The sequence below is a fragment of the Hemiscyllium ocellatum genome, chromosome 19 (assembly GCF_020745735.1).
Source record: "Hemiscyllium ocellatum isolate sHemOce1 chromosome 19, sHemOce1.pat.X.cur, whole genome shotgun sequence".
Taxonomy (NCBI): Eukaryota; Metazoa; Chordata; class Chondrichthyes; order Orectolobiformes; family Hemiscylliidae; genus Hemiscyllium; species Hemiscyllium ocellatum.
In genome coordinates, this window is record NC_083419.1 from 16,858,446 (window position 1) to 16,869,877 (window position 11,432).

General features: G+C 42.1%; 1 protein-coding gene across 1 annotated transcript in view; it reads left to right on the forward strand.

Moving 5' to 3' along the window:
* Nucleotides 1–7,355, forward strand: part of rfx4 (regulatory factor X, 4) — a 171,796-nt gene extending 164,441 nt beyond the window's left edge. The window contains exon 18 of the mRNA XM_060840046.1: nt 7,083–7,355. Within this exon, the coding sequence (XP_060696029.1) occupies nt 7,083–7,355 (273 nt within the window). The remainder of the gene's footprint in view (nt 1–7,082) is intronic.
* The last annotated feature ends 4,077 nt before the right edge of the window (nt 7,356–11,432 follow it).

Below are 11,432 nucleotides of genomic sequence, written 5' to 3' on the forward strand. Positions count from 1 at the left end.
CACACCCTCCTCTACTGACACTCAGTTGCAACAGTGTGTGCCATCTACAAGACGCACTGCAACAACTCGCCAAGACTCATTCAACAGCATCTTCTGAACTCATAAACACTCCCATATTGAAGGACAGGGGAACACCACCACCACCTGTAACTCTCCCTTCAAGGCATTCACCACTCTGACTTAGAAATATATCACTGAGTCAAAACCCTGAAAATCCCTCCCTAAGGACGTTGTGGGTCAACCCACAGCAAATGGACTGCAGTGGTTCAAGAAGGATGCTCACCACTACCTTCTCATAGGAAACTAGGCATGGCAAGACACAGGATTGACGCAGCAATACTCACGTCCATGAATGAGTAAAAAAAGCACAATGTCACCAATATTGAAAAAGACAGCTGTAAAGAATGCCTTTTGTTTTACCATTGTTGCCTTGCAAAACATTTTGATTACTGATTAATGATCAAAGTGACAGTGCCAGAAACTGTGATTTTGATCAAAGATTTCAAAAGGAAATTAGATGAATATTTAAGAGTGATAAATTTGTAGTAGGAGAAAAAAAAACATCTGGATTGCTATAAGGAGAGACAGACTGGACTCAATGGGATGAATGACCTCCCATAAATAACTCTGCAGGTGAAATCTTGTGCTTCACCCAGGGGTGGGAAAGCTTGATGGGTATAGGAACTTAATTGTGCAGGAGGCCAAATTTAGGTTCCTGACAGCAGAATGAATCCTGAGCAATGGTTTCTTGGATGTGTCCACCTATCATTAAATCCAGCTTCGCCAGAATTATACACCCCTTTCAAATAAAGTCATTGGCAAATTTGCCTTCAGATTCACAACTACATGTACATAGCAGGCAGCAGGTGAGGTAATCCATTTGCTGAGTTGGAGTGAATAGCCATTGTACTTTCCTCTTTGTCTGGCATTGTTTGTGTGTCAGGCCATGAGTGAGATTGAGTAGCAGCAGGCAAAAGGACAATCATTTAAGGGGCTCTGGAAGAGAGAGAGGCTGCAGACAAGGGGTCATGGGGGTTTCTGAGGCAAGGGAAGGTGGTAAAGAGGGAATAATGGAGGGTGGATGTCCAAGGAAGTGAGGGACGGAGGCAGGGAGGAAATGTGATTGCGCAGTTATGTGCAGAGGATTGAGGAAGAGTCTACAAAGGAAAAGTATCATAGATGTGGTGGTCCTGGAAGAGAGGAAGGGGAAGAGGATCTTTCCAAATGGGGATGATTGGAGAAAGATGATCTTAAAGAGTGGGTGGGTGCTGCCTAGGATGCGTTCCTGGAGTTTGAAATGAGGGTACTGGTTATAGAGTGAACGATGACAATGAGAGGCAGGATGTTGAGAGACAATATGTTGAGGGTTCGTGTCCTGATTGGCAGTCATGTCAAAGAGTCACAGAGTCATATAGCATGGAGACAGACCCTTTGGCCCAAACTGGTCCATGCTATTGGGCGGCACAGTGGTTAGCACTGCTGCCTCACAGCGCCTGAGACCCGGGTTCAGTTCCTGACTCAGGCAACTGACTGTATGGAGTTTGTACGTTCTCCCCGTGTCTGTGTGGGTTTCCTCCGGGTGCTCCGGTTTCCTCCCACAGTCCAAAGATGTGCGGGTCAGGTGAATTGGCCATGCTAAATTGCCCGTAGTGTTAGGTAAGGGGTAAATGTAGGGGTATGGGTGGGTTGCGCTTCGGCGGGTCGGTGTGGACTTGTTGGGCCGAAGGGCCTGTTTGCACACTGTAAGTAATCTAATCTAATCTATCAATATGACCATCCACACTCACCCTATTTCCCTTCACTTGGTCCATATCCTTCTAAACCTTTCCTATTCATGTATTTGTCCAAATGCCTTTTAAATGTTGTTAATACACCCATCTCAACCACTCTGCAGGCAGCTCATTCCATATGTGTTCCACCCTCTGTGTAAATAAAGTTACTCCTCGGGTTCCCTTTCATTCTTTCCCCTCTAACCTTAAATTGATGCTCTCTGGTCCTTGATTCCCCAACCCTGGGAAACAGACGGAGTGCATTCACCCTATCCATGCCTCCCATGATCTTATACACTTCTATAATATTCCTCCTCAATCTCCTACACTCTAAAGAAAAAAGTTCTAGTTTGTCCAACCCCTCCTTATAACTCAGGCCATTGAATCCTGGCAACATCCTTGTAAATTTTTTCAGCACTCTTTCTAGTTTAATAATATCCTTCCTATAACAAGTTGACCAAAACTGAACACAATACTTCAGCTGTAGCCTCACCAACATTCTACACAACTGCAACATAACTTCCCAACTTCTATACTCAATGACCTGACTAATGAAGGTCAGTTTGCCAAAAGCTTTCTTCACTTCCCTGTCTACCTGCATCTCCACTTTCAGAGAACTGGGCACCTGAATTCCAAGGTCCCTCTGGTCCACGACACTCCCTGACGCCCTACCATTCACCATGAAACTCTTACCTTGATTTGATTTTCCAAAATGCAAGACCTCACGCTTATTTATATTAAACTCCATTTGTCATTTCTCAGTCTGCTTCCCCAGCTGGTCACAGTCCTGCTGATATTTCTGGTAGCCTTCCTCACTGTCCACAATACCGCCTATTTTAGTGTCATCTGCAAAATTACTAATCGTGCCGGGTGGTACATTCTCATCAAAATCATTGATATTGATAACAAACAGCAAAGGGCCCAGCACCGACCATCAGCCGTGGTTAGATTGGCAGATGCTGAAATTTGAAATTAATAAAAAAAATTAAAAAGCTAGTCCAATGACCACCATGAAGCTATTGTTATAGAATCACAGAATCCCTACAGTGTGGAAAAAACCAGTTGGTCTATGCAGTCTGCATCCACCCTCTGAAGAGTATCCCACACAGACCTCTCATGCTATTCCATAACCCTCAATTTCTCATGGCTAATCCGTCTAACCTGCACATCCCTAGACACTACAGTGCAATTTAGCAGAGCCAATCCACCTAATCTTTGGATTGTTGTAGGAAACCCAAGCACCTGGCGGAAACCCGTGCAGACATGGGGAGAAAGTACAAACTCCACACAGACAGTCACCCGGGTCTCTGGTGCTGTGAGGTCAATTGTCATAAAACCCATCTGGTTCACTAATGTCCTTTTAATGCCATTCTTACGTGATCTGGCCCACATGTGATTTCAGACCCACAGCAGTGCTGTTGATTCTTACTTACCCTCTAAAATGGCCTAGCAATTCACTCAGTTCAACGACAATTAATGATGGATAACAAATGCTGGCCCTGTCAGTAATACCAACAGCCCATGAAAGATTTTTAAAAATGTTCTCAATCCTATATTTCTGACTGACCAATGGCTCTCATTCAATGGAGATCCCAGAAATGCTCAGCCCAGGGCAGTATACTAACCCAACTGTTCACTGCAATCTATTCCCTGACTCGATGATCAGTCAAGGCAGCTCTGCTCTTTGGATTACTATGGTGCAGCTGGGGAGGAACTGGTAGAGGGTGTTCCAGGCATAGGCCGAGGGGCTGCTGGATATGCAACTTGGTGTGGCAGCAGAGAGTCAATCGGCATTGAATAACCAGGGACCAGGAGATTTATCTACCATCATACATTCTAATACGTCCAACACCTTCTCTACTGTGATATGGACTGTCCCCACAATGTTACCATTAACTTCCTCAAGTTCCAAGTCTTCATGTCTTTCTCAATGGAAAACACAGATGAGAAAAATTCATTGAGGTCCTTGCCACCTCTTGCGGTTCTACACAAAAATGTCCACTTTGGTCCTTGAGGGGTCCGATTCTCTCTCTCGTTGTTCTTTTCTTAAAAATATGCTTAAAGAACCTCTTTGAATTCACCCTCATCTTCTCAGCCAAGGCTGCCTTGTGCCTCCTTATCGTCCTTCTGATTTCCTTCTTCTGTAAACTCTTATATCTCCTATATACTCCAGGGACCAGTGCCACGGTAAGCATTGGCACACAAGCAAGTGTACCTAAGCACCAGATGCTGTGAATTAGCGGGTAGCCTATTCTTAATCATAAGGTTCTGGGTTCAAGACCAACTCTAGGGGCTTGAGCGTAAACTGCAAGGTCACACCCTAGTGCCATTTTGAGGAAAAGTTGCAAAAGTCTACTTTAATGAGACATTGAATTGAATGCCCACCTGTCTGTTTGGATGAATGTCAACGACCCCACAGCCAATGTTGGACAAGCTATTTATCCCTGTCCAATATTTATCTCTCAATCAATAACACACAAAAACATGGATTACCTCATTGCTATTGCATTGCTAATTGTGGGATCTAACTGTGTAAATTGGCTGCAACGTTTCCTACATTATGACTATGCGTCAGAAAATACTCATTGCTTGCAAAGTGGTTGAAGGTATCAGGGAATCATTGAGAGGTGCTATATAAGTGCAGGTCCTTTACTTTAATGCAAACAATCATCTCTGATTGTTCTTTTAATTGAATAAGTTAAACCAGTTAAAAATAATTAAAGCATCATTATTGTTGGAGTTATATAGATCACAAATGTTCATTTTTCTCCCAAGTTCCTGAATTTCTTTCTAGTCAGTGTAACTGGAACTGGGTTAATGGAGTGCTATGGTCCCAATCACCCCCCTTCCAGCTAAAACATCAGGGTGAGGAGCTGTCCAACAGAGAGACTGGTTACTCCACAACCATTTAGTGGTCAACTGGACATTAATAGATCAGAGGTAGGACTTCAGGGACAGGAAATTGCCTTGCGGAGGGCGACTGCTCAATCAGATGGAGAAAGTCCTGCAGTTACAGCAGCACCACTGTGAGCAGTGGCCACTGCTGGTACTGCACCCTAGACTTGAGGAGGTGCTCAGCCCTGAATCAGGACTCGACCACTGTTTGCTGGAGGAGTGGTCTATATCAGAACTACGCTGGCAGGACCTACGTATAGGCTGAGTTATTAGGGTTTGAGAGGCTGGGCACAGGGCATATCTGGAGGGTTGGGTGGGTTACTAATTTGGAAGGGGAGGAGGATAGTTTGTGCTGCAATAGGGGCTGTTAAGACCCTGGAAAACCAAGCAGGTTGGCCATTTGGCATAATTCTCTCCCACTGCCAGTTAATGCTCAGCAGTGGTGGGATGAAGCCCCTAAATTGACAGCATTTGTCCACCCAAGTGCTTGAATTGACCCATGGACAAGTGGGCTGTGTGATGCCACCTAACCAATTCTCAAAAATTGCTGACCAATTGTCCTTTGGGAAAGGTTTTGGTAGGAGCAGGAATGGAAAGGTACGTGTGAGCAGAGGAGTGTCAAATCCAGTCCCTGGAGGTTGGAATATTTCTTGCAAATATTTCGAGGGAAAGTTGATCTTATAATGTATATTCTTTGAGGGTAAAATGTTTGTCAGGGTGACTCATTAATGGCTTGAATTCCTGATTGTGCCTAATTTCTCCCCTAGCCTTTCTCCATCCACTCCCAAACCGAGTGCCCACTTAAACATGGCATTGAACATTTAATATGTTAATTGAGGTGTGACATTCACTCGCAGCCCATTGCACAATTGGTTAAAAGCTGGGTGCTGGGAGCAAGATACGCTCCTCGCTCTGGGTGGAGGTCAGCCTAATGACCACTTTGTGACAGGGAACACTGCACAAATAAGATTTTCCAATTTCTTTCCCTTGGTTCTGCGTCAATGCTGAAACTGTTTGGCACTGAACTAATTCAATGACATCAAGGGCTGTTTTAAAACAACCTACAATTGTTGCATTGTTGAAACTTGATGAAAAACCGTGCAACTTACTTTCATTGGAGGCATGGATACAAATGTTTTCACCTCAGTCTTCAGTTAAATAGGCTCCTTTAGGAGTCAGCTTTTAAAGCTGGAATTTGTTTTTTTGTGCAAGTGTACACGTCTTAGATAATTGTATAAATTCTATGCTAAATGGAAATTTAGTGTGTGATCTTATTCATTTGTCTACACAAATGGGGAATAAAAGCCCCAAGAGGGTTTATAATGCTCTATTCAGGACAATATAATCTTCTTTAACTTAAGGCATAGACAGACGCACATAGCAATAAATTAGCAGTCAATTTAACATTCAACAAATAAGCAACCAGATTTTTGATTAGGACTTTTATAAATGTTATCCCTGAATGATGCTGGCAAGGCTAACATTTATTGCCACCCCTAATTGCACTGAAGGAGATGGTGGTCATGCACCTTCTCAAGTACAACAGGGGGGTTTGCTTGGCTATTTCAGAGGGCAAGTAAGAGACAACCACATTGTCATGGGAGCTGGTTCACGTGTAGACCAGTTTGGATAAAGACAGAAGACTCCCTTCCTTAAAGGCCATTAGAGAACCAGCCTTTTTTAAAAAATATATATGTTCTGTATACCTACACAAACACCATTATTCATAAGAACTTTTTATTCCAGATCCATTTAATTAATTGATTTTAAATTCTCCAGCTACTGTTGTGGGATTTCAAACTATCTTTAATAGATCATGGTCCAGCCCTCTCGGCTACCAACAATATAATTACCATCCTTACACATCCTGCTGATGTTCTTCTACACCTTAGCCTTACTTGAACTTGTTACTTTGGATATGTAGATACATTGGAGAAATTGGGACCGTCTCCCTTGGAGCAGACAAGCTGAGAGATTTAGATGAGGTGTTCAAAATAAACAAGATAGGGAGACACTGATCCCAATGTTGGAAGGATTGACAACCAGAGGACACAGATTTAAGGTAATTGGCAAAAGAAGCAATGACAATATCGCTGCTAGTTAAGGATGCAGTGCCTGAACATGTGGTGGAGTCAAGTTCAATCAAAGACTTTAAGAGAGAGTTGCATTATAATCTGAGAAGGGAAAAAGTGCAGCACTAGGGGGGACCAAAAAGGGTGGTTGGGCCATGGGTAAATTGCTCCTTAGGACAGCCAGGGCAGGCATTGTGGGCTAAATGGCCTACTTCTGTTCTGTAACCATTGTGTGATTCCCAATCGCTTTGGTTTTATTTACTCCAATTAGTGCAGGGAGTGTTAGCTGTGTATTTTCTGAAGCAGGCTCCTAGTTGCCAGCTAATGCTGTGTTTGTGTTCCACAGTACCCTTTCAACAGCCAGACACCGAGGATGGAGCCATGCTTGATGAGCAGCACCCCAAGGCTGCATTCGACACCGGTCACACCTCGCTGGCCTGAAGTGCCTGCGGCTAACAGCTGTTACCCCAGCCCCACCATGCATTCAGCACGGTACAGCAACTCGAGTGAGATGTATACGCCCCTGGTTCCCCGGAGGAGTGCCGAGTACGAACACGCACAGCATTTTCCCGGCTTTGCCTACATCAATGGGGAAGCGACCACTGGGTGGGCCAAATAATTCTCTCCTGCAAAAATAACCATATCTAGACAGTGGAAATACCGTCCCACAAATAATATCTGGTCAACTATGAATTGCCACTGAAAGCAACGCATGAAGAACATTTTTTGAAACATGTTCTGCCAGTAGGGATTTAAAGAAATGCCTGGTGATACTAGCATCTCTGTAAAGCTGAGACTGATCAATTGGATCAGAAATGATGATCTGGGTGGGTGGGCTAATTTCTTCTTCTAAGTTGTGCAGTTTGCAATGTGGACATCTGCACATGTAAACTATTACATATTTCTTTAACACATGGTCATGCTCTCTTTGGGATTTAACATTTTTTAGCTTGTCTAAAATTAAAGGTACAAGTGGAGATCCATGAGATCACCTCACCAACCCTCCACCGAATGCCTCGAGGAGATGTTGACCCCAGGAAGGGAGTGTGGCTCATTGCCTGCCCACCACCAACAAACCTAGCATCTCATTCCCAATCATCAAGAGAGACTTATTGCTCCCTGTACCTGCCTTTCCTCCTCGCTACTGTGATGGTGGCAACTGTTAGGAGACCTCAGTAATGCCTGATGTCCTGCAGAATGCAAGGGGCACTGCACTTTGGTGTACTTGCTGAAGACCAGCAACATGCTGCCCACCAGATTTTACATTTGGATGTAATCCTGCTCTATCTGCACTGCACAACAAGAAGAGGTACAGTACTGTGGGCATCAGACAATATTTGCTTGTGTTTTTGCATAGCCACATAAACTCTTAAGGTTGTTAAAGCTGTGCCTTAGAAACCATGTTGTGTATGTGTGAAAATATGTATCTAATTTTCTATTGTATTTTTGACAGACTATTTTGTAGAAATAATATTTCTTTAGCCTGTCTGTCTAGTGTGTGAGTGTACTATTTTTGTCATGTTTAATTAACATAGTACCTGTATGTTTTGCAATTACAAAATGAGGTCAGCAGATTTTATGGACATATTACCCTATGGGTAAGGAGAATAATTGAAAGATAACACAAGAAACTCTAGGCTTTTTGTTTTGTAAATAAAAGCACTGATAGCACCAAGTGTGGTAACTATGGCTGTGGATAAATTTGAAGTACATAGTATTATTTGTACAGATGTGCAAGATATATGAAGGCAATACATTCTCAAAATGCAAATACATTTTTTAAAAATTACCCAGTCTTTACTGTCCTTAATATTGTGACTGTTCTGTAAATGCTTGTAGCCAGAAGTGTATTCTGGGGATGGATAGTTGAATGAGATATTAATTTTCTCGACCAGATGGGCTACAAAATCAGAGGTTTCTCAGTATGGTGTGCACACTGGTGATTCAGTTTCTTGCCTGTTCATTTAGTGATTACACTGCATCTGAGCTTTCCTGTAAGATTTGCACATGCATATTTTGGTGTGTTAACTTGCTTCCTCATCACAACAGAGGCTCACTTCATCCCCATAGGTGAAGTGGTATTAGGAAACTTTCAAAATTATTGACACAGTTTGCAAATAGAGAAGCATTTCACTGACAACTATGCTCTGCTTTGGATAAGGTAGAGAGCCAAGCAGAAAGCCTTGTAGGCACAGAGCAAAGTCATTCACCCTTTTTCAATTTCCCTGAGCAAATATTTTCTTCAAGCAGTACCTTTTCAAAACTCATTGTGTAATATTAATTCTGCCCTTCTTCTCTCAGGTTCTTCTGCCAATAATCTTCAATCTATGCCCTCTGGTCAGATACTCTTCTGTCAGTTGAGGAAAAGGTGAGGACTGCAGATGCTGGAGATCACAGTCGAGAGTGTGGTGCTGGAAAAGCACAGCAGGCCAGGCAGCATCAGAGGAGCAGGAGAATCAATATTTTGACATTGTTCATTCCTGATGAAGGGCTTATGCCTGAAACGTTGATTCTCCTGCTCCTCAGATGCTGCCTGACTTGCTGTGCTTTTCCAGCACCACACTCTCGACTTTCCAGTCAGTTGAACCAATTTGTCCTTATTTACCCCCTTCATAATTTTGATCACTTTTCTTAAACTTCTTGTTGATCTTCTTTGTGAAAATAAATCCCACCTTTTACAGAAACCCCACTTAACAGGACAGCTTGGTAACTGGAACTATTTAATAAATCTCCTCAGTACCTTCTCCAAAGGCATGCCAGCCTACTCAACAGAGGATAGCAGTGTTAGAGTTCCCAGGAATTCAATCTGGTTGTAACACTCCCATTAAGATAATAACTTCCCCTTAATTAAAATGGTTCAAATCCAGCCATAGATAGCTCAACGAAAGTATAACAATGGAGTTTTGGTGGAATTTTTGTTAATGAATTTCTCTGTGGTCAGTGTGACAATTTTCACATTTTACAATTTTTTTTAGTTGTGCTTGCATATGAGAACAATTCACTACAACTTTGTATCACATAGAATCATACAGCACAGAATGAGTCCAATTGCCCTGTTGCAATTGTACTTTACTAGCTCTTTGAAGGCGTTATGTAATCAATCCTACTTCCCTGCTCTTTCCCGAGAACCCTGCTCATTTTTCCTTTCCAAGTATTCATTCAATTCCTGATTCAAGGTAATTAAATCTGCTTACATTGCTCTTTCAGGCTGTCCATTCCTGATTATAACAATTTACTGTTCAAACCACTATTGTCCTTAAATTAGCCACCAAAATATTCAGGATTAAGTTTGACGATCTTTGCAATTATCCAACGATTCATTATGCAGCTCTTTCAAATTTTCAAATGATGTATGAATAAATGGCGGGACAAAATTTCATTCCCGCAATGTGGGTAACATTAGCTGTCCCAAACGTGCCCTCAGAAAATATGGGTGGAATATCCTTTTGAATCACTATTTGAGGTTGAATTCAACTGAGAGCGCTTCTAGAGGACAGGCAAGAGTCAGTCATGCTCAGTATGGGACTGGAATCACCTACAGAACAGGTACATTTCACAGGTTTCTTTCCCTTAAGGGCTTAGGGAATATAAGCAGGAACGAACCATTCAATTTCTCGAGCCCACTCTGCCATTCAATGAGATTAAACCTGATCTTTTACTTCACTTTCCTGCACTATCCTCATATCCTTTGATATTTTAAATAAGTAGGAACATATTGATCTCGGTCTTGTACATGCTCACTCACTGAGCCTCCACAGATGTCTGGGGTAGAGAATTCAAAAGATTCACCAGAGTGAAGAAATTTCTCATTGCAATTCTACATGGCCAATCCCTTAATCTGAGCTCATGGTCTCTGTTTCTAGATCTCCAAATCAGGGGAATATCCTTGCTGCATTTACCTTATCAATCCCTGTAAGTGTTTGTGCATTTGAATTGATTAGTTCATTCTTCTAAACTCCAGAGATTGTAGTCCATGTCTAGTTAACCTTTCCTCATGGGACAGTCCCCCCATCTCAGGAATTAGTTTGATGAACCTTTGTTGCACTCCCTCTATGGTAAAAATATCTTCCTATAAATAAGAAGATCAAAACAGCTCACAATATTCCAGTTGTAGCCTCATTATAACACTACTTAATTGCAGTAAGACATCTTACTCTTTTATTCAATTTATCTTGTAATAAAGACCAACATACGATTTGCCTTCTTAATTGCACATTCACTTTCAGTGACTAATGAACAAGGGCACCCAAATCCCTTTGACTTCCCAGCCTCTCACCATTAAAGAAATACCCTGCATTTCTGTTTTTCCTACTGAATGGATAACTTCACATTTCTCCTCATTTGTATTCCATCTTCCAAGTTTTGTTCACTCAGCTTTTGAAACTGTTTGAAGGTCTTTGCATCATCCGTACAATTTCCATTTCCAGCTAGTTTTGTGTCATTTGCAAACTTAGAAATAATTTGTTTTATTCCCAGTCATACAACTCATTGATATAGATTATGAATAACTGGGACCCAAGCACTGATCCTGATATTACCCTGCTAGTCACAGCCTGCCAACATGAAACTAACCTATTTATTCTTACTGTCTATTTTCTGACTATGAACCAGTTCTCAATCCATGCCATAGGTTTTAACTAGTCCCGTACAATCTAATTCTGATTACCAATAAGGGCATACTTAAGGTAATTATGAC